The 23,174-nt window shown below is 46.3% G+C and overlaps 1 protein-coding gene across 1 annotated transcript; it reads left to right on the top strand.

The window, feature by feature from the left end:
• The first annotated feature begins 11,776 nt into the window (after positions 1 to 11,776).
• LOC132578403 (interleukin-8-like) lies at positions 11,777 to 15,025 on the top strand. Its single transcript, XM_060248377.1, has 4 exons — positions 11,777 to 11,959; positions 12,592 to 12,727; positions 13,521 to 13,604; positions 14,270 to 15,025. Exons 1-4 carry the CDS (start codon positions 11,875 to 11,877, stop codon positions 14,289 to 14,291), a joined length of 327 nt encoding a protein of 108 aa, XP_060104360.1. The 5' UTR covers positions 11,777 to 11,874; the 3' UTR covers positions 14,292 to 15,025.
• Positions 15,026 to 23,174: the final 8,149 nt, after the last annotated feature.

Below are 23,174 nucleotides of genomic sequence, written 5' to 3'. Positions count from 1 at the left end.
CAACAAAACTCCTGGTTTGGATGGCCTCCCTATTGAATTTTACAGGTGTTTTGAAGAAATTCTTTTGTTACCTTATAAAAAAGTGGAGGGGATATACAGAACTAGTGAGATACCGGAATCATGGAAGGAAGCTTTGATTTCTTTATTACATAAGGAAGGAACCGACCCAGCTGAAATTAAAAATTATAGACCAATCTTTCTGTTAAATGCAGACTATAAAATTTTTGCATCGATATTAGCGAAAAGATTGAAATTTTTTTTACCAGACATCATACATGACGACCAGTCAGGTTTCATACCTGGAAGAGTTATGCGGCAAAATGTAAGAGTGATCATGAATATTTTGGAATATTACAAGGAACATCCGGAGAAGCAGTTCGCAGCAATAACACTAGATGCCGAAAAAGCGTTTGATAATGTTAATTGGACTTTTATGCTGAAAATGTTGAAATCGATCAGATGTGGAGAAAACCTGGTGAAAGTGATTAAATCAATTTATACAAACCAAAAGGCAAGAATTAATGTTAATGGATCATTGTTAGATCCAATAATGATTGGACAAGGGACTAGGCAAAGCTGCCCGTTATCTCCTATTCTTTTTGTATTGACATTAGAACCATTATTACAGAGGATGAGAGAAGATGCGGAGATTAAAGGGGTCAAAATTAGGAAGGAAGTCTATAAATTACAAGCCTTTGCAGATGACATACTAGTTACCTTGGAAGATCTTAACAGCTCGATTGAAGAATTGAAGAAAAGTTTAAAGCAATATGGTGAAGTGGCAGGATTTAAGATCAATTACCAAAAAACCAAATTTTTGTCCAGAAATATGACGAAAGAGCAAATTCAAGAATTGGAAGTTAAATCGGGATTTCAATATGAAAGGAACGTTAAATATTTAGGTATCTATTTAACATCGGAATTGAAAACTCTCGTAAGGGACAATTATGAACATTTTTTAAAAGAGATTAAAACAGATTTAGAACGGTGGTGTGAGCAACAAATTTCTCTCTTGGGGAGAATAGCATCAGTCAAAATGTATGTTCTTCCAAGAGTGTTATTTTTGTTCCAAATGTTACCGATTATGTTACTCAAATCCTTTTTTAAACAATTGAATAAAATGGTAGCAAGATTTATTTGGCAATACAAAAAACCAAGGATTAAATTAAAAGTTCTTCAAGATAGCAAAGAAAGGGGGCTTTTGCCTTACCGGATTGGCAGACCTACCACAAAGCTTGTAGTTTGACTTGGGTTAAAGATTGGCTACTTCTAAAAAAATAAAAGACTTTTAATATTGGAAGGGGCTGAGCTGGTTAGAGGGTGGCATGCACTTATTTGGTATGATCGTCCAATAAAAGGAAGGAAATTTTTTAGACACGAAATAAGAAAGTCCTTATATAAAATTTGGTTTGAGATTAAAAATCAGATATATAAATATACTCCCAAATGGCTTTCTCCGGTCGACGCATCGGTTCAACCAAATCTTTTTAACTGGGAAGAAGATTACACTTACGAAAGCCTACTAGATGCCAAACAGGAATTGAATATCGAGGTAATTTCTAAAATGGACTGGTGGCTGAGAACACAAGTTAAGTCTAGGTACAAGTCAGATAAGGGGTTAGGTTTTCCAAAAAAATTGAATGAATTTGATTGTATTATATTGGAATCTGATAGAAAAATGATTTCTAGATGCTATACTTGGCTATTGGAAATGAAGATGCAAGAGGAAAATGTAAAGGAAAGTTGGATTAAATGTTGGACAAGAACTTGGCTATACTATTGACTTTGATAATTGGGGAAAAATTTGGAAAGAAAATCTTAAATTGTCTAAATCCTCTTTACTAAAAGAAAATTTGTACAAAATGGTTTACCACTGGTATTATACCCCCGAAAGGCTTTCTAAAGCTTTTCCAAATAGCTCGGACAAATGTTGGAAGTGCACGAAAGTAAAGGGTTCGTTATATCACTTGTGGTGGAAATGTGACTTTGCGAAAAAATATTGGGTACAGATATCTCTCTGGTGCCAAAAGATGTTAAAAACGAGAATTCTTCATGTACCAGAACTATATTTACTAAATATTTGTCAAATCACATTACCAAAGAAAATGAAAAGGCTGTTACTGCATATTATTACTATAGCAAGGATATTGTATGCTAAATACTGGAAAAAGCCGCAAACGCCAAGCAAAAATGAATTTTTGTCTAAATTAATGGAAGCAGCTGAAATGGATATGTTAACGTGTAGACTGAAAGGAGGAAACGTGGAAGAATGTAAAGATACCTGGAATTCGATGTATTTATGGGCTAAACAATTAGGGTATGAAACAATATGAAAATATTGATAGCTATAGTTTTTTTTTCTTAGCTCAATCGCTCCATTAGATGTTTTATCTTAGTTAGTAGATGTTGATATGTAAGGTGTGTATATTTTATTGTGTATGTTGTCCTAATATGTAAATTGTTTGGTAATAATAAAATTTGCTTCTATTTAAAAAAAAAAGAAAAAAAAGAAAAGTGCAGCGGAGATCCCCCCTTCCGTCTGTCGACTGTGACACCTGGCGGGATCCCCGGCCCCTCTTCGAGTTTGGTGGGTTCTCCGTTATCCGGAACTTTGGCGGCCATCCAGCTAGCAAGTTGCCGGTTTGGATATACCCATGTTGGATCCGTTCCAAAATGTAAGACAATGGAGGTTCAAAGTAAACGGACTTCCATTTGTTGCAAAAGTTAAGACGTTTATTTGATTTCTCAAGGTTCTGAACAGGCAAGCATTGGAACTGATATCGGGCAGTTCCATGCAAAGAAGCAGACTGATCCCCTCCTGCTTTCCCAGGGTCCTTCACACCCCCAGTCAACTGGCCGGTGGGGGAAGCTCCGCCCCAACAACTACTAGGGTTGCCATGTTCCCTGTTGCCTCTGGTGGGGGAGGTTTTTTGCATGCAGCTTGTGCAACGTGATGATGTCACTCAATGTTGCACACTGGTTGTTCTAGGAGCTTCTGGGAAAACTCTATGGTTTTCCTGGACACTCTTATCAATTTGGGAGGGAAACTCGATGTCACCATAGAATTTCCCTCCCAAATTGCTAGAGCATCCTGTCAAGTAGACGGATTCAATGATGAGTCAGTTGTTGTTACAAAGACTACATTTGTTGTTACAAAAACTACATTTATTGATAGACCGTTACTTTGGCTCAAGCCCTTGGCTTGAGAAGAATGAAACCAATACATTGATACAGGAGTTTTAAGATACATTTCAAAAGAATTCCTATGGGGAGGGGGAGTGGAGGAGCATTCACACATAACTACAAAGTTACATTCCCAGGGTGTTTATCAAGCCTTTTGGCCTTGTATTTTCTAGAGACTCTTCCTCCCTCCTGATGTTCTCAACAGTTACCAGTCATAAAGGAAAGAGGGGCCAATAAAGGGTAATAAACTAGCAGCATTTGGTTCATCATGATTTTACCCAGGCCTGCTTGTAACAGGCCAAGAACCCATCAGTCTTTGGTCAGAATCAGTCAAGCTTGACATACTGCCCCCCTCAAGCTGACCCCCTCAGTCTTTGAGGGTATTTTCTGTGAAACTTATTGATCAAATCAGAAGCTGATACATCCTTTTCTGCTACCCATTCATTTTCACTAGAGGGAAAGTGTTTCCATTTAATTAAATAGTACAACGTTCCATGTTTGATTTTTGAGTCCAGGATCTCCTGGATCTCATGGTGACTCTGATTCTCAATCTGGATAGGTTGAGGAGCTGTCGGTCGAGGGTGCCAAGGAGAAGGTCCGGGGTCCCTTCGAAGAAGACTGCAATGAAAGACAGGGTGTACTTTACTAAACATTTTTGGCAGTTCTAGTTCTACAGTGACTTTGTTTATCACCCTCTTGATCTTAAAGGGTCCCAGGTACCGATATGCCAACTTTTTTGAGGGTTGATTTAACGGCAGGTTCTTCGTTGAAACAAATACTGAATCTCCCACCTTGAAGTCCCAGGCTGGAACGTGGGACTTATCATATTGCTTTTTGTATGTCTCCTTGGCTGCCTCCAAATTCTCTTAGATCTCCTTCCAGCTCTTACTCAGGGTACCCCACCAGTGCTCAAAGGAGCTGGGTTCTTTAGTGGGATCTCCCCCCGGTAATAGGGGGATTGGCTTGCCCTCATACCCGCTTACAATTTGGAAAGGGGAGACTTTGGTGGAGCTGTGCACACTGTTGTTATAACCATACTCAGCAAAGGGGAGTAGATCCACCCAATTCGTTTGCTGGTGATTTATGTAGCACCTTAGGTATTGTTCTAATAAGGCGTTCACGCGTTCCGTCTGTCCATCAGTCTGAGGGTGGTAAGCGGAACTCAAGCCCTGCTCCACTCCCATCAATTTGCAGAACTCCCGCCAGAAGTTGGTAACGAACTGCGGGCCCTGGTCACTAATTACTTTGTCCAGGAACGAATGGAGTTTGACCCTGTGGTTGAAAAACAAATAGGCTAATTTCTTCGCTGTGGGGAGTTGAGCGCAGGGGATGAAGTGGGCTTGTTTGGAAAATGTATCTACTACCACCAATATCACTGTCTTGCCATGAGAGGGCAGCAACTCCACAATGAAGTCCATTGAGACTACTGACCAAGGCCGAGTAGCCGTTTCTATCGGTTTGAGCAACCCGGGAGATTTCCCCCCCCCTCCATTTTGCCATTATAAAAATTGGACAAGAAGAGACAAATTCTGACACGTCCTTTTTTAGGGAGGGCCACCAGAACTGCCGACTGATCAGGTGGAGTGTTTTTCTGTACCCAAAGTGCCCGGCCAGTTTGTTTGAATGGCAAAACTGCAACACCTCTGCCCTCATGCTCTTTGGGATGTATAGCTTCTCCCCCTTATACCACAACCCAGCCTCCTTTTTCTGAACCTCCTCCGGTCGGTCATCCCCTTCCTTTTCGGTTTCCGCCACCATTTGTTCTGTTCCCCACCCTTCCAGCCTGCGTTTCATTTGGGACCGAGTGGTTACGACTGTGGCCACCTGCGAGGGGGGAATTAGGGAGTCTATTACCTCTTCCCATTGACTATTGTGCTGAGGCAAACGAGATAGTGCGTCAGCCAAGAAATTTTTAGTGCCAGGGATGTGTTTTAACACAAAGTCAAATTTGGAGAAAAACCCCACCCATCTGATTTGCTTCTCACTTAATTTCCTTTTGGCAGTGAGAGCTTCGAGGTTTTTGTGATCTGTCCAGATTTCAAATGGCACCTTAGCCCCCTCCAACCAAGACCGCCAAGTTTTTAGTGCAAAAGTCACAGCAAAGGCCTTATCCCACATTGACCAATTCCTTTGCTCTGCAGAGAACTTTTTGGAGATATAGGCACACGGTCTCAACCTCCCCTCCTCATCTTTCTGCATGAGAATGGCTCCTACGGCCACATCGGAGGCGTCGCATTGCACAACGAAGGGCCGTAGCTCATTGGGGTGGCTCAAGATCAGCTCACTTGTGAACAGCCGCTTCAGTTTGTCAAACGCTGCCTGACATTTTGGCGTCCAATTTAGGTGGGCCCCCGGCCGTTTAGCTTCCGGTCTCTTCCCTTTCGTTTTTAACAACTCGGTAAGGGGGAGCACGATCTGGGCGAACCCCGCTATGAAAGTTCTATAGAAATTTGTGAACCTGAGGAATGATTGGAGCTGTCTATGTGTCCTCGGGGGAGCCCAATCCAAAACGGCTTGCACTTTTGCCGGGTCCATCGCCAACCCCTTCGCGGACACCCAAAATCCCAAGTAGTCTAGTTCCGTCTTATGGAACTCACGTTTTGACAGTTTAGCATACAATTTGTGTCTCAACAGGGTGCTTAACACCTCTCGCTTTACATGGGATTTCTCGTCCTGCAAATAAATAATGATGTCAAACAGGTACACCATCACCCCCTTGAACAAAAACTCCCTCAACACATCATTTATAAAATTCATAAACACCCCCATGGCCCCCTGTAGCCTGAATAGCATCACCAAGTATTCAAATTGCACCAGTGGGGTGTTAAAAGCTGTCTTCCATTCATCCCCCTCTTTAATGCGTACTCTGAAGTACGCATCCCTCAAGTCCAGTTTGGTAAAAATCTTCCCTTCAGACACTGTGCTCAATAAGTCCATGATGAGGGGGATGGGGTAGGCATTAGAGGTCGAAATCGCATTTATCCCACGAAAGTCTGTGCAAAGCCTAAGCGAGCCAGTGGGTTGGGGAACTCCAGAGTGGGAGAACACATGTCCCGCCTGGTAAGATCTAGAAAATACCAATTGGTCAAGCATACTCTTAAAGGGCACTTTGCTTGTAAAAGATGCGCAATTCGTCATTTATCTATGAATGTCAAAAAGTATTATTTTGCTGAAAAGACTAGACCATTTGTTCTAAATCATTACTCTACATGTGCTACCCACTGTGTTGTGTATTTGATCATCTGTGGGTGTGGCCTACGGTATATTGGCAGCACTACTCAAGCCCTTAGAGTACGTATTCTGGAACACAGGAGCAGACATAGGAACCATGTGATTGAAGCTCCCACGGTCAGCCATTTTATGCAAAAGAATCATGACTGTGAAGATTTTTGTTTTTTCACCTTTAACAAATATAAACAAACAGATAGAAATGAAGATGTGCACAAGATTCTGCTGCAAAAAGAGGCATACTGGATACACCAGTTGAATTGCATTTCTTCATATGGACTGAGTATGACCAATGATTTGACATATTTTTTATGAATGGTCTTCTTTATAACATTATGAGTGCTGTGCATAATTTGCCTGTGTGATAACATAATTTTGTATAAATTATGGGATTTGATATTTTTTGTATGGAATATTTTGTATGTTGTATCTGCTGTGATATAGTTTGTGGTATTTGTGTCTTTTAGCATGTTGCAATAGAAATATGTTACTTTACCTTTAAGAGGTTTGTGTAATGGCAGCTGTAAATGAGATGTTTGCCTTTTTAAACATGTTAGTTGCACCATTAGGGTGCACAAGAAGCCACATACTGAGCTGTAGCCGAGGTGAAATTGATGCTAGAGATGCTCCACATCCCTCTTTTTTGAAAATTGTGTAAAAAATCCATATAATTGAATCAATATGTAAGTATGATATATTTTTTCACTGGAAGAGGGTTGGTGGTGTCTGAATGTCCTTCTGATATTTTTGTATAATATTGTTTTTTGTTAGTGGTTCCAGGTCTGATGAAGACTGGAAAGAAACAAGTACTTAATCGATTGGCTTGTCACCACACTACTTTGGGACTTGAATATACATGTTTTGGACATTTGGACTGATTTCTATATACTTCTTAGTAAATTGGTCACTAGCTTGTATTTTTTGTTGTGTTATCCGTTATAGTGACCTCTCTCAGATTGTACTCTACTCCCCGCCTGGGAGCTTGGCAGCCCTAACAGCCACAATGTGCCTTTCCACCTCAGAAGACTAGAAGAAGCTTGGAAAGGCTTGCTTTTTAGAAGGTGTCTGTGTGTGTGCCTTTAAATCTGTAGGACCCAGACTGAACAGGGACGAGGTGAGCCAGCAGAACAACATGGCTGCTCCCAGTGAGCTGTGAAGCTGTAAGAAAGGAAGGCAAGCAGCCCAGACCCTCCTTTCAAGAAGTTGTTTGCATAGTAAAGGGTAAACCTTTGGTTTCCCTATGTTAGTCTGAAGAACTTGTAACCTCAGCAATTTGTGAGTAAATTGCCCCAGTGAGACCACACAAGTATGGGATTGCCAACTCTTTGTTTTGACTGCTTTGTGTGTGAGAGAGTGTGTGTATTTGTGCGTGTGAGAAAGAGAGATAGTGTACACTGGATGTGCAGCTGCTTGGGATGAGGAAATGAAGACTGTATCCAGGGGAACTGCATGGTTGTGTTTTTACTTATTTATTTTAGGAAATGTGAAAGTCTCCTGGCTCTATCCCCAAAGTCCCCAGATATTTGCTGAGTTAGACTTTGGCAACCCTACCTCTTGCTTAGTTGTGGCTGTCATTATTTATAATAAAAGAATTTGGCTCCAGATTTAAGCTTCTTGCATAGACTTCCATTGGCACTCTGATGAAAAACAGAAAGGGGAACTGAGGAGGAGTCTCCTCAGGCCAGAGGTCCTGTGCCAGTCGCCAGCTGCAGGCCAGTGGCATTTTCCTCTGGACTCTGCAGCCGAGGAGAGACTCCTCATTACTCTGCTCTGGTAAGACCTCACCTGAAGTATTGTGTTGAGTTTCTGGCTCAACATTAGGAAGAACTTCTAACATTAGGAAGAACCATTAGAGCAGTTCTTCAGTGGAACAGGCTTCCTCGGGAGGTGGTGGGCTCTCCTTCCTTGGAGGTTTTTAAAAAGAGGCTAGATGGCCATCTGACAGCAATGAGAATCCTGTGAATTTAGGTGAAGGTATTTGTGAGTTTCCTGCATTGTGCAGGGGGTTGGACTAGATGACCCTGGAGGTCCCTTCCAACTCTCTGATTCTCTGATTCTATGGTTCTAGGGCAGGCACCACCACAGTGGCCAGGTCATTTCTGCCCAGGAAGGCCAAAACTGAACACAAGACTCCAGGTGAGGTCTTACCAGAGCAGAGTAAAGCGATACCATCACTTCATGTGATCTGGATACTAGACTTCTGTTGACACAGCCCAAAATTGCATTTGCCTTTTTAGTCACCACATCACACTGTTGACTCATGTTCAGCTTATGATCCACTAAGACCCCTAGATCCTTTTCACACATACTACTGCTAAGACAAGTCTCCTCCATCCTCTAACCATGCATTGGATTTTTCCTACCTAAATGCAGAACTTTACATTTATCCCTCTTAAAAATCATTGCATTGGTTTCAGTCCAGTTTTCCAGCCTGTCAAGGTCATCCTGTATCCTGTTTCTGTCTTCTACTGTGTTTGCAACCCCTGGCAGGCTCCCAATTTCTTTCTGGGCTCAGCCGAAAGTGCTGATGTTGAAGCTTTCAAGACCCAAACCACTCAAAATCAGAAGACAGCAGGGCAGGGGGACAGCCAGGGCCAGGGGTGGAGCCCAGTTTTCCAAGGAGTGCCAGAAGAAGTCTGCTCCACAATGTGCTCCAAGCATGTTGGTCTTGGCTGTTGGGGAGGGCCTTGTTCCCCTGAGAGGAAGGCTGCTGGGCTGAAGAAGCTGGGAGCAGATTTATGTGTTCATTACTTAATCATCATTTTAGTACTGTTTCATTCTTTCTAATATTATTACTATTCTTCATGGTCTTATTCAATGCCTTAATTGCTTGTGAAAACAGAAATGTGGGATATATCCTTACATTAACGAAAAAAGTTTTAAACATTTTAAGTATCTGTAAAGGGAATTCTGTAGTCACAATGATTATTTTGATTTATGTCTTGTTTGTTTGGTCTCAAAGGGCCCAGATACCAACATGAGATTGCAGAATGATGATGAGTTTCGTCTCTTTTGGCCTATGCTTGAAAAAGTGCTGCTGGGCAAGATGACAGTGTCGAAGGCGCACCCCTCTTCCACCAGGAGGCCTGCCTGGCGCTGAGCCTGCTTCTGTGGACACACCCTCCACGCCTCCTGCACACCTGCCCAGAGGCTGCTGGGCTCGGGTTAGGGTTGCCAATCCCCAGGTGGGGGCAGGGTATCCCCCGGTTTGGAGGCCCTCCCCCCGCTTCAGGGTCATCAGAAAGCGGGGGGAGGGGAGGGAAATGTCTGCTGGGAACTCTATTATTCCCTATGGAGATTTATTCCCATAGAAAATCATGGAGAATTGATCCGAGGGTATCTGGGGCTCTGGGGGGGGGCTGTTTTTTGGGGTAGAGGCACCCAGTTTTCAGTATAGCATCTAGTGCCTCTCCCCCAAAATACCCCCCAAGTTTCAAAATGATTGGACCAGGGGGTCCAGTTCTATGTGTCCCAAAAGAAGGTGCCCCTATCCTTCATTATTTCCTATAGAAGGAAGGCATTGAAAAGGTGTGCCGTCCCTTTAAATGTGATGACCAGAACTCCCTTTGGAGTTCAATTATGCTTGTCACAGCCTTGATCTTGGCTCCACCCCAATGTCTCCTGGCTCCACCCCCAAAGTCCCCAGATATTTCTTAAATTGGACTTGGCAACCCTAGCTCGGGTCACACTTGTTTCCAGCACCCTTAAGGATGCCAACAGGGACAGGAGGATTTCCCCGCAGAAGAGAACCAGCTGCTTTGCTGCAGAGCCCAAGGAAGAGCGGCAGGGCAGGAGGCGCTGTGAGGTCAGGCTGCAGCAGCAGCAGCAGCACCAAATGCGAGTCCAGCCACACCTGAGTGGCCAACAAGACCAGGGCAGGGCAGGGCAGAGTGGCCAGGGCAGAAGATCATGAGCCAAAGCTCCTTTCATCAGGTGCAAGGCGGGGGAGGGGAAGGTGCTTCTTGCCCTCCATGGCCTGGGCTGGCTGGCTGGCTCTGATTTCTATCCTGCCCTCCCAGAAGCCTCAGGGAAGGTTACAACAACTTAAAACAGTTAAATTTAAAATACACAGGAGACCGTTTCAATACATGGCATAAACAACAGCCCATCCAGTCCCCAGACTGGGAGAGGGGGAGGCCAGATTAAGGGGTGTCAAGGTCAGTCCTTGAATTGGGCCCAGACAGAGCCCAACCGGGAGGGAGCCAAGGCAGAGAGAGAGAGAGGGAGGGAGGGAGAGAGGAGACTCCCCAGAACCCTCCAGCCAACCTCAGGCTTTGGCATTTGGCACCAAATGACTGCAGTTGCCAGCCAGTCCTCAAGGGCAGCTCCAAGCACGGCTTATAGTTGTTGTCAGGGCAGGAGAGGCCACCTCTGGCTCATTAGCTGGAGGTGGGGAAAGGCAAGCCCCCCCCTCTGGCCCCAGGGGCCCCAGGTCCATCCAACAGGAGGAAGGTGGCCCAGGTGCAGCAGCACCCCCCCACAGCGAGCGACAAGCCTGCTCTTTTCTTGGGGGGAGAGCAGCAGCATCCAGAGCAGGAGAGGGCTCCATCCCTGGGTCACGCCTTCCCCTCCACATCAGTAGCACCTCCTTTGACATGCAGCTCTCGGGTTCAGCCCCCAGCAGCTCCAGTGGGAAGGGTCACGTGAAAGACCCTCCTCTGCCTGAGACCCTAGAGAAAGAGTTGCTGCCAGTCTGAGTGGGCAATACAGACCTTGATGGACCCCAAGGGGGGGGGGTCTGATTCCGTATTGGCGGCTTCAGATGTGGTCTTGTGTAAAATAAAGGGCAGGGGAAACATACAAGTAAGGGCTGCAAACTCTGAGTTGGGAAATCCCTGGGGATTTAGGGCTGGGGGCTGGAACCGGAGGGGGCAGGAATGACCTCAGTGAGGTACAATAGAGACCTGCCCCCCACAGCAGCTGTTTCCTCCAAGGGAACTGATTTCCACACTCTGCAGAACAGCCGTAAATCCAGACAATCTCCAGTCCAGCCCCACCTAAATGTTGGCAACTCCAGTTGGGGTCCTTCCAGACCAATCAATGTGCAGCCTTTGACAGAAGTACCCCTGCAAAAGGTAGAAACTGCCTCTACATTTCTCTGTTATCAGAAAGAAAGGAAACCCAAGAGACAAGGTGATTTTTTAAAAGTGAATAATGACACTCCATTGACCCCATCAGTATTTCATAGAGACACACTATTTAGATAGACTATTAAGCATTCGTTATTTGGAAGGTTTTGATTTGAACTCTGCCCCACAGAGGGGGAGCCACGTTACGCAGAGCGGGATATTACCCACTCGACATCCGCATGACTCATTTGGTGATAACGTTTTCATCTGTTCTGGGAATTTCCTCTGACACAATCGAGACGGTCCTTTGGGGCAGGCAGAAGCGGATAAAAGAGGGCTGGCAGAGCTGCAGTCAAGCACAAACTTGCTCCGAATAGGCTGCCAAGCAGGAGCCATGCCTTGCCTCCCCATCAGCGCCCCACTAGCTGCAGCCGCCCTGCTCCTGACTCTTCTCTGCTCTGCTGCCCCCAAGGTGGAAGGTAAGCAACGGCTCCTGAACACCTCTGCGGAAGACTGCTAAAATTAGAACCACAGATGTAGTTTGGATGTTAGAGTTATAGGAAATAATGGCTTGTTAGATAGAACAAGTTTTAAGTTTTCTTTTGTTTAGGAAGCTATAGCACCAAAAGGCAGCCAGCGCCTTGTAGAGAACACTATGAAACCCATAGAAAAGGGTCTGTTTCCATTCTTTCATATCTTTCCTCTTCCTCCCTTGATCTTTAGAGCGATGGGAAAGCTCTCTGTGTGCTGCTGCTGCTGCTGAGGAATGCTTGGCCACCAGAGAGGGACCCAGCCAGGCTTGTGATCCAGCCCCAATGGGGGAAATGAACAGCGGTCCAGACAGGGCAGTCTTTAGACTCCTGGCCTTTTCTTGTTGCCTGGAATGACCATTCTGTTGATGCACCAAACTCAGTTGGTGTGCTAATTCATGCTGAAGCCTGTGCAAACCCGTAGGGAGAGTTTGGCCAAAGGGTTCCAGTGAGTCCGGGACAAGGAGGCTTTCCTTTTTCTCAGAGGCCTCAAGGAAACTATTGTTAAAGAGCTGGAGAACTTTTGTTAACCAAATTCACCATGTTCTGAAGCCAGGAGTTCTTTGTCTCTTTCTCTGCAGGGGTCTCACTGGCGCAGATGGGAGGTGAGCTGCGGTGCCAGTGCGTCAACACTCATTCCAAATTCATCCCCCCCAAACACATCCAGGATGTCAAGCTGACCCAAAGTGGACCCCACTGCAAGAATGTGGAAGTCATGTGAGTGCCCTTCTTTGGTTAGGAAATGTGCCCACTGCAGCTCAGGCAGGCCTGGGAGGGGGGGGGGCGGAAAAGCTTTTGAGGGGTGTCTAAAGTAGGAAGTGTAATGCACCCCCCCAAAAAAAAATCCCGTTCTTCTCCCGGGGGCTCCTGGACTGGTGCAGGCCAGCCCAGCTCCCCTCTGAAATGCAGTCTAGAAGTGGGCCATGAAGAAGAGTGCAGCAGGAAGTGGGGCATGTAGTTTAGAAGCTTGGCTAAAGAGGAATGACTTGGCCTGCTGCCTGAAGGGCCAGGCAAGCCTTAAAGTGGGTGGGGGGGCAGAGGCTCTGCTTGCCTCTCTCCTCACTTCTTCAGACAGAGGCAAAGGGCAGGGCTGGAGAAGTGGACCTCAACTGCTACATTTGGAGTCCAGCAGCCCCTTGGGGCCAAGAAGGGGGGGGAGTGTCTGAGCTTTCAAGAGGCAAGGGGCTCCCATCATCAGGGATCTTAACTGGCCACCTGGACTTGCATACTGTATATCTTTCTTCATCTCAACAGATCTAGGTCAGACAATGCCCCCCCCCCCCCCGAAGCTCTCTGGCACAACCCCCTTTGCAGTGAATGCCTCCATTGCCTTGCTGGCCTGATGCATTTCAGCCTCAATGGGCTGTGCCTTTGCCTTTTATGCAGAAGTAGCACAAAATCCATCCCTTGGCCATGAATTGCCGACTGCCCCTGCACCGCTTGGACCCTTCTCTTCCCCACCAAGCAGCTGACTTGTGAGCTTGACTGTCTTGCTTGGCTTCCCCTGCAGAGCGACTCTGAAGGACGGCAGAGAAGTGTGCCTGGAGCCCAGCGCCCCCTGGGTCAAGATGATCATCAAAGCCATCCTGGACAAGTGAGTGGCACTCTCCCTCTCCTCCGAAGAACAAGCAGGGCTGGCCCTGCCACCAGGCGAACTAGGCCATTGCCTAGGGCGCTGGTCTTCTGGGGGCACCCCCTTGGGACTTAGTGACCTTATAAGTGGGGAGGGGGGCCACCCTAGCCTTGTGACCTTATCAGTGGGGAGGGGGGCCACCCTAGCCTTGCCTAGGGTGCCAGATGGTCTAGGGCCAGCCCTGAGAAAGAGTTGTTAAACATTCGGTTCTGTCACAGTCTGTTGGGGGGGCCCTTGATGGTGGCTTTCATTCTCCATGTCAGGTTTGTCTGCCTCTCATCCTTTTAACTTAGGGGCATCCCCAATCCACCATCGAAGGCAGCCCTCTAGCCTTGTAGGCACAATGCCTGCGCACATGGGCCGAGGGCATGGAGAAGCCAAGTAGGCAGGCACATGCTGGCCCTGCCCTCTCACCCCCATGGGATTGCCTGGGAGCAGAGGAAGCATCCATGCACAGCCCCCCCACCCCTGGTCTAAAAGTCACATCTAAACAACTGGCAGACAACCCCATGCAGATCTGCTCTCAGTCACTTTTACAGCATTCTAGCTTAGTTGGGGCTGAGGGAGTAGTTCTGAGCCATTCTGCAGAAGGCTTCCAATATCTCCTTTCCTTTCCTGTATTCCAGGGCTCAAGGCAATGCCCCATAAGCCACTGCAAAGGAAGCTTCAGAGGGGTGTGTGGAAACCTGAGCCATTTCAATCCTGCCTGATTTTCACAAGGAACCTTTATGCTGGAGTGGAGGATCTATTTCCCGGCTCTTGTACAACAGCATTTTCAGAAAACAAGGGTCCAAAAGCTTCAGCATCAGCCCGGAAGAGCCCAGAGGAAGTTGACGCCTGCAGGCAGGCCAGAAGGAGGGCTCCAGGCTCACTTTGCCCCACAGCCATGATTAGGACAAGTCCAGGAGGGGGCTTCTGTTTCCCAGCGGGGGGGGGGGGGGTGGCGGCGGCTCAAGTCCACCTGAAGGCGGAAGGAACCTGTGAGCTGCTGTGAATCCTTTCTCTGTCAAGACCTCAGGCACAACTCTCAGCACCATCTTCTCTGTCCAATTATTTATTGACATGGACATTTCTAGAAAATGTTTCTGCCTGATACAGTTTTCAAATGGCCTTGTTAGGAGTTGAAGAAAGTATTTATTTATATTGTCAAATAAGGGTTTGGAATGTTCTAAACTTAAGAATTCCTCATAGCAAAGAAAATGCATCCTGAATCCCACATTTATATGTGAGATGAAAAATGTTTTATTTATATATTTATTGTTAATGTATTATTTGAAATATTTTTGTATACATGCTGCTGTTTAAATTATTTTATACTATTTATACTAAATTGGATAAATATATTTTAAATATATTTTTAATAAACATTTCTTTTTTAAAAATAAGAAGTGCCTCTTAAGAGATCTACAGGACATTTGTTGGCTTGTTTTATGTTCCCAGCATCTGCTTTGCAATCCTCTTTAGCTTTCTCTAAAGTCTCTTTGTTTGGCTCCCTTTACTCCACAAGTTTGGACCACCATTCAGGGCCATCTCCTGCTTTGCCAGGGTATCCCCCTGGCAGAGGCTTTCCCTCAAACCCTTGATTGATCTGGAAGGGTGAAGCCCCCACTGACAAATGGACACTGCTACTGTAATGGTATTCTGCAAATGGGAGCAGGCCAACCCCATCATTTTGCTGAAAGTTCACTTAACAGCACACAAATTGCTCAAGGAAACGATTGCCTGTCAGTCTCTGGGTGGTCACCTGAGCTCAGCCCTTGCTCTGTCCCTGCTAACTTTAAGAACTCTTTCCAAAACTTGGCAACAAACTGCGGGCCTTGATCTGAGACCACCTTATCAGGGAAGCAGTGTAGTCTAACAATGTGTTGCATGGACAATTTGGCCAGCTTCTTAGCCGATGGCACTTGTGAGAAAGGATTAAAGTGAGCCTATTTTGAGAAAGTATCCACTACCACTAAAATAGTGGTCTTCTCCTTGCTAGACTGTAGGTCAGTGACAAAATCCATGGTGACCACAGCCCACAGGTGGGAAGGAGTCTCTCATGGTTTTAGTAATCCTGGGGGCTTCCTCCCCCCTCTTCTTTCCTATGATACACATTGGGCATGAAGATACATATTGTGATATGTCTTTATTTCAAACTAGTAATAAGGCCCATTGTGAAGAAAAATACAATGGGCTCTAGAAAGAGGCTCTTGGTGAGTGCCCCCCACCCCACTTCCCCACACACACCTGAAGGGGAGCTGATGTCTGTCATCTGGAGAGCAACTGAGATTCTGAATGATCCCCGGTACCCCTTAAATCTCCTTCCCTTTAACTGTCCCTCTTTCAGCTTTCCATTGCCTTCCCCCCTCTCTGCAGCTTCTTCATAGGGAAAGAACAACCTTTCTTCACACTGGTGGGAGGGGAAACCAAAGAAGCTTACATCATTCTCTCCCTGCTTTGATCTGCACACCTTGTAAGTTAGGTAAGGCTGAAAGTTTGTGACTGGCCCAAAATCACCCAGCCAGCTTTCATAGGAAAAACCTGGGTCTGGCAGACCCCGCTCTGAAGCCTTCCCCCCCACCTTGGCATTCACTCACCTCCTCACCAATGTTCCCTCTAAGCTGCAGAGTCCTGCGAGCAAAAATTCTACTTTGTGAGCTACTGGCATTAAAGTTGTGAGCTCCTGCATAAATTATTGTGCTCTGGGGCCATGTTTCCTGAGCTGGAGACTAAAAACTGTGAGCTAGCTCATGTTCACTCAGCTTAGAGAGAACACTGCTCCTCACCTTTGCTGTCTTCCCACCCACCCTGCAGCTGACACAGGCTTTCTATTTCCCCCTCCCCCCGCATATGTCTGTGTGTCCCTGTGTCTGTGATGGCTCAAAGCCCTGAAACAGGTACAGAATACAGAGAATTAAGAATAATTGGGGCGGGGGGGGGATTCAGGGAGAGCATGACGACGGTCACACAGACACTGAAGCATATAATTCCTTTTGTTTGCAGTGCATTGTTACCACTTTTTTCTGTCATATCCAGCCTTGGGGTGTTTAGCATCAGCGTGAGCTTAGAATCATAGAATCAAATAGGTTTGGAAGGGACCTCCAGGGTCATCTAGTCCAACCCCCTGCACAATGCAGGAAATTCACAAACACCTCCCCCTAAATTCACAGGATCCTCATTGCTGTCAGATAGCCATCCAGCCTCTGTTTAAAAAACTCCAAGGAAGGAGAACCCACCACCTCCCGAGGAAGCCTGTTCCACTGAGGAATCACTCAAACAGTCAGGAAGTTCTTCCTAATGTTGAGCCAGAAACTCTTTTGATTTAATTTCAACCCACTGGATTTGGTCCTACCTTCTGGGGCCACAGAAAACAATTTACACCATCCTCTATATGACAGCCCTTCAAGAACTTGATGGTGATCATATCACCTCTCAGCCGCCTCCTCTCCAGGCTAAACATCCCCAGCTCCTTCAACCTTTCCTCATAGGACTTAGTCTCCGGACCCCTCACAATCTTCATTGCCCTCCTCTGGACCCATTCCAGCTTCTCGATATCCTTCTTAAAATGTGGTGCCCAAAACTGAACACAATACTCCAGTCGAGGTCTTACCAGAGAAGAGTAAAGCGATACCATCACATCACATTGGGTGGCAAAACCACGTACTGACCGTATGGTAACTTGCCTGCCTGGTGCGAAGGTAGCAGAGGTCCATCAGTGGCTATTAGCCAATTTTTGGCCACTGTGTGATACAGAGTGTTGGACTGGATGGGCCGTTGGCCTGATCCAACATGGCTTCTTGTATGTTCTTATGTTCTTATGACATGGAGTGAGATGGACAAGTTAAGAAGAACCTTAAGAGACTATGATTTAGAAGTATTTAAGATGGAGTGGAAGAAGATACGTAGAAAAAGAGTGGAAAATAAAAGGACATTGGACAATTTTTGATAATGACTAAGTATAAGAGGGAGGAGGATATGAATATTGGTTCTTATTAATTAAGGGTACCTTTAATACTAATATTTTAAGTATAGTACACTGGCAGGGATCAAGTAACGGGGGGAGGGGTAGGTAGAAAGTAATATATGGGATAGAGGGAAAAAGTAGTTATTAATGATGTAAGTAATTGAATATACTACCATATATTACCAATAAAATTGTTTTAACACAAAGAAAAATCTGGAGAAAGATACTTCAATCCAAACAATTTGGGACGTATTTAAAGCCTTTTTTTAGGGGAATTGTGATACGATATTCCTCTAGGAGAAATAGAGAAAGAGCACAGTTAATAAAAAACTTACAAACCCAAGGAAAAAAAATCAAAGGACTATAATAATGAGGAAATTAGAATTAAAATTCAAAATCTTCAACACCAGATAAATCTTCTATTGATTGAAGAATTAGAGAAAAAATTGTGTGATTGAGATGTTCATGGCTGCTAGCAAAGCCTTCCTCGTGATTCCGTCCGATGCCTGGAAAAGCGCGCCATTTTTAAATACCATGATATCCAAAGCTGGGCTCCAACGAAACTTTATCTTTTTTTCAAACAGCTTCATAGACACCACTCTGAGTTGTTGTCTTTTTTTTAAAGCCTCTGGAGAAAGATCCATAAGAAAAAAATCTTTCCCCTTTAAATTTAAAGTCGGCTTTCCGTGCCTCTTGAAGTACCGCGTCATGGACCTCCAGGGAAATAAATTGCACGAGGATGTCTCTCGGTCTATTTCTCCCCATAGCTTTCGATCCCAGTCTATATGCTTTAGATATATTGTTTAGCGTTATGCCATCATTTTCCATAGATTTGTCTAGCCATTCCACCACTAGTTTAGTTAAGGTAGTATTATCTTCCACGCCCTCCTCTATCCCCCTAATTTTGAGGTTTCTTTCTCTCCAACGGTTTTCCAGCATTATAATTTTTTCAGTCGCCCTCGTTTCGAAGTTCTGCAGTGATTTTATTTCATCTTGTGCTGTATATAGCATCTCAGTGGCATTTTCTGCCACTTTAGAAGTTTCTTTTATTTCAGCTGCTAATGAGTCCAGTTTTGTATTAACTGGTTGGAGCAAGCTTGTCATTGGACTTGTAAAAAATTTACACAGCTCCTCTTTGAAAGCGGACAGATCTTTTTTTGTTATGGGGCTGTCATTACTGTCAGCATTGGTGAAAATGGACCCTTCTGACACCGTGCTTAGTAAGTCTCTGATTAGGGGGGTGGGGTAGGCATTGGACATAGAAATCCCATTTATCCTGCAAAAGTCAGTGCAAAGCCTAAGGCTTCCATCCTTCTTTTTCTGAAAGAGGATGGGTGCAGCGTTGCCGGCTTAATGAAACCCCTTTTTAAGTTCTTGTCAATGAACTTTCGCAATTCCACCTTTTCCGCCCACCCCATGGAGTACAGTTTGGCCTTTGGTAGTTCTTGGCCCGGGATCAGTTCGATGGTGCAGTAGGTGCTGCGGTGGGGAGGCAGTTCATTGGCTTCCTCCTCGCTAAACATTGGCTTTCTCCTCCCTTGGGATCGATCGGATTTTTCTACCGACACACACATCTTTTCATTCTTTGGGGGTGGATTTGGCCCCCATTTTGCTAGCCAGTGGTGGTGCTCCACCGTTTGTCGGTGAAGTCTATGGTTTGTGCTCCCCACTGTATATCCGGCTGGTGTCTGGCTAGCCAGCCCACCCCTAGCACCACATCAAAGGAGGAGGAAGGGGCAATGACAAAAACTTCCACCTCCCAAAGTTCTTCTATCCCTACCGGCAAGCCCTGGGTCTCTTCTACGCATGGCTCCCCTCGCATTACGGACCCGTCCATTTGTTCGAATTGGATTGGGTGGGGTAGGGAGGTTCAAGCTAGTCCAAGGGCGTCCACCAGTCGTGGGGTGATAATCTCTCGCATGCACCCGGAGTCAATTAGGGCTCGGGCGTGCATAAATCGCTTGAGTTTTGGGTTCAATAAAGTCAAGGGGACAAAGAACAGGGCCCCAGTTATTCTCACTCGTAATGGTGCCGTTAGATCCACGACCTGCCTCCTGGCACCCCTCAGTGCAGGTCACTCTCGTTTCCCGCCGGCTCAGGCTCCCACGACTCCTCGTTTAGGTCGTCCACAATTATAGTATCCTCATCAAGCACCATTGAGGTTGCGGTGCTGCCCTGACTGGGCTCCTTGGACTTCCCCAGCATCTTCTTCAGTCCCACCGCCGTTGGCTTCGGGTTGGGGGGGGGGCTCGAGGTTTTTCAGGGCAGTTTGCCACCAGGTGCTCCGGGTCACCGCATCAGAAACATTTTTGACCCGTTGTGGGTTTTGGGGTTCCCCCTTGGGCTGGCGTTTTCTTGACTTCGGTCTTTCCGCCTGACCGAGCCTCACGCCCCCCCTTTCCCCCTTGCTGCTGTTGCCATTGCAAGGCTATGCGCTTCATGTTTGTTTCAACTTCTCCTGCCAGTTGCATCCACCCCACCAGTGTGGTGGGGCAGGTCTGGTGGAAGGCCTGTTGAGGCCTGGTGGGGCAGGTCTGGTGGAAGGAGGCTAGTGTTGAGGCCTCGTTGGTATGCCTCGATCTTCATCATCTCGCTCCAGCCTCGGACCTTCGTGCAGTGAGCCCTAAAGTTTGCCGTGTACTCCCTTACCGACTTGGACCCTTGTTGCATGTCGCATAGCGCAGTAAGGGCCCGAGTCTCTGGGAGGGGGTCTTCATACTGGAGCAGCATGGCCTGCAGGAAACCCTCGACACTGGTTAGCTCAGGGCCACAATTTTCATACAGGCTCACGTACCATCTCCTGGCCGCCCCCTTCAGCTTCGAATCCAGATAATCCTCCCGACTGGGCTCGTCAGGGAATGTGTTCCCCCAATAATGCATGTAGCTGTTGGCTTGTATGGTGAAGTATTCCACCTCTTCTGGATTGCCATCGAAGGTGACATCCAGTTCTCGATTCCGCCCGAACTCCCACGGCCCGGGGGGGGGGGGGGTGGTCCCGGCGGTCTTGGAACCGTGGGGCCCGCCGGCTGGTCAGGCACCGTGGGTGGCGTGGGCAGGTCCCAGGGCATACAGGTACTGTTGGCTGCCCTCGTCCAAAGTCACGGAGCAGCAGCCGGTCGATCTGCCTCTGCACCTCTCAAGCCATGAGAGTGGTGTTGGCATGGATCTCATCTCTGAGATCCCTGGCCTTCCTCATCTTTTCCATGATGTCCGCCTCTTTCGGGGGGCTTCCGTTCTCCGCCTCCGAGTCAGTCCCTCGGTCGCGCTCCTCATCCGACCCGACTCGGTCTCGCCCGTCATCGTCCTGGTCTGGGTTGCCCTCGTCTCTGGGGTTCCCACTTTTCCCACCTTGGGTCGGTCGGGTAAGGAGGGTCTCATGGTGTGCCGGGGCCTCGTCCATCAGGGTGGTGGAGGTCCGCGGTTGCCACTTCTGGGGGGTGATGAACAGCGTCTGGACATGTAGTGGAGATCCATGCCCTCCGGCTCTCCGGGCCCCGGTGATGTGCCAGAGGGGAGTCTTCACTTTACCCAAAGGTTCAGCAGGTTCTCTGTTATCCGGAACCTTTTCAGCCATCCGGCTTAAAAGTGGCCGGTTCAGAAAAGCCTTAATAGGATCAGTCCCAAAATGTCAGGCAATAAGATTTCAAAGCAACCAGACCTTGAATTGATACAAAGTTAGGCTTTATTTGATACTCCATATGCACTGGAACGAAGAAATTGGGACTGATACCATGTAACAGTACAACGCATACTTAAGAAGGCTACATCAAAGATTTCTAAACAAAAACCACAATTCTAAACATTGCTGAGCTGAGATGTGAAGGTTCACACAGTCCCTCTCTCTTATCTTATTCCTATGGTTTGTCTTCCTGGGATGACCAAGAGGTTCGTCCCTGGAGGCACTTTCTCTTCAAAGGGGAATTCTTGCTTTTAATAGTATTAGGGAGAGAGGTTCACATCAAGCCCTGCAACGATCTACAACATTCTACTTTGATATGCAAGGTCTTTCTCATGGTTAGTAACAGCGTTTCAATATGGCAGCTATTAGGCTAAGCATTTCATTTCAGGAAAGCATTTTAATTCAGGAACAGTTAGATTGCCTGACAGTGATGGCGGCTACAAGCATAGCCAGCTTCAAGAGGGGGTTAGATAAAAATATGGAGCAGAGGTCCATCAGTGGCTATTAGCCACAGTATGTATATATATGTATATATATATAAAAATTTTGGCCACTGTGTGATACAGAGTGTTGGACTGGATGGGCCATTGGCCTGATCCAACATGGCTTCTCTTATGTTCTTATCACGTGATCTGGACACTAGACTTGTGTTGATACAGCCCAAAGTTGCATTTGCTTTTTTAGCTACCGCATCACATCGTTGACTCATGTTCAGTGTATGATCCACTAAGACCCCTAGATCCTTTTCACACATACTACTGCTAAGACATGTCTCCCCCATCCTATAACCATGCATTGGATTTTCCTTACCAAAATGCAGAACTTTACATTTATCCGTTAAAATTCATTTTATTGATTTTAGCCCAGTTTTCCAGCCTGGCAATGTCATCCTGTTTCTGCCTTTTACTGTATTTGCAACCCCTCCTAATTTAGAATCAGAATCATAGAGTTGGAAGGGGCCTCTAGGGTCATCTAGTCCAACCTCCTGCACAATGCAGGAAACTCACAAACACCTCCCCCAAATTTAGTATAATTGGCAAGTTTAATAAGCATTCCCTCTATTCCTTCATCCAAATCATTTATAAAGATGTTGATCAAAACAGGTCCCAGGACAGATCCTTTAGGCAATCCACTTGTCACTCCTCTCCAAGAGGATGAGGAACCATTCACAAGCACTCTTTGGGTGCGATCTGTCAGTCAGTTACAGATCCACCTAACGGTAACAGGATCCAAACTGCATTTTACAAACTTGTCATTTGTAGCATGATTTTTTTTTTTTTTTGCATGGCATGGTTGTGTTATAGAGTATGCACCTCAAGGCAGGTATTTTCTGTAGGGGAATTTATCTGATTTCATTTTTCCATCTTCTCCCCCCTTCCTGCAGCATCTACCTAGTAGAAGTACAGTCTTTCTCCACAATGGGGACAAAAGCAGGAAGCAAGCAACCTCAGCAGGGTATAATGACACAGCTCTCACCTGGAGTTTGGCAACAATGTTTCTCTAGGCAGAAATGGCTAATTTTGAGAATGGATTCTATGCCATGGTACCTGGCTGAGGTCCCACCCTTTCTCAAACTCACCTTATTCAGGCCCCACCCACCAAATCTCCAGGAATTTTTCAACCTGGAGTTGGCAGCTGCTAGTTCACATAGGCTGTCATAGAGGGACTGCTGCTGAACAGGAGCAAGCATTCGGGCCTAGTTAAGTCATGCCAGCTGGGGGCATCAAGTCACCTAGAGGATGCTGCCAGGCCTAGGGTAGTCAACCTCCAGGTGGAGCCTGAAGATCTCCTAGGGTCAGAACTGAATTCCAGACAACAGATTTCTCTCCCCATCCTGGAGAAAATAACTGCTTTGGAGGGTGGACTGTATGCTATTCTATTCACCTGAGGCCTCTTCCTTTACTGA

This window comes from Heteronotia binoei, chromosome 10, assembly GCF_032191835.1.
Source record: "Heteronotia binoei isolate CCM8104 ecotype False Entrance Well chromosome 10, APGP_CSIRO_Hbin_v1, whole genome shotgun sequence".
NCBI lineage: Eukaryota > Metazoa > Chordata > Lepidosauria > Squamata > Gekkonidae > Heteronotia > Heteronotia binoei.
This window is presented reverse-complemented; position numbering and strand designations above follow the sequence as displayed.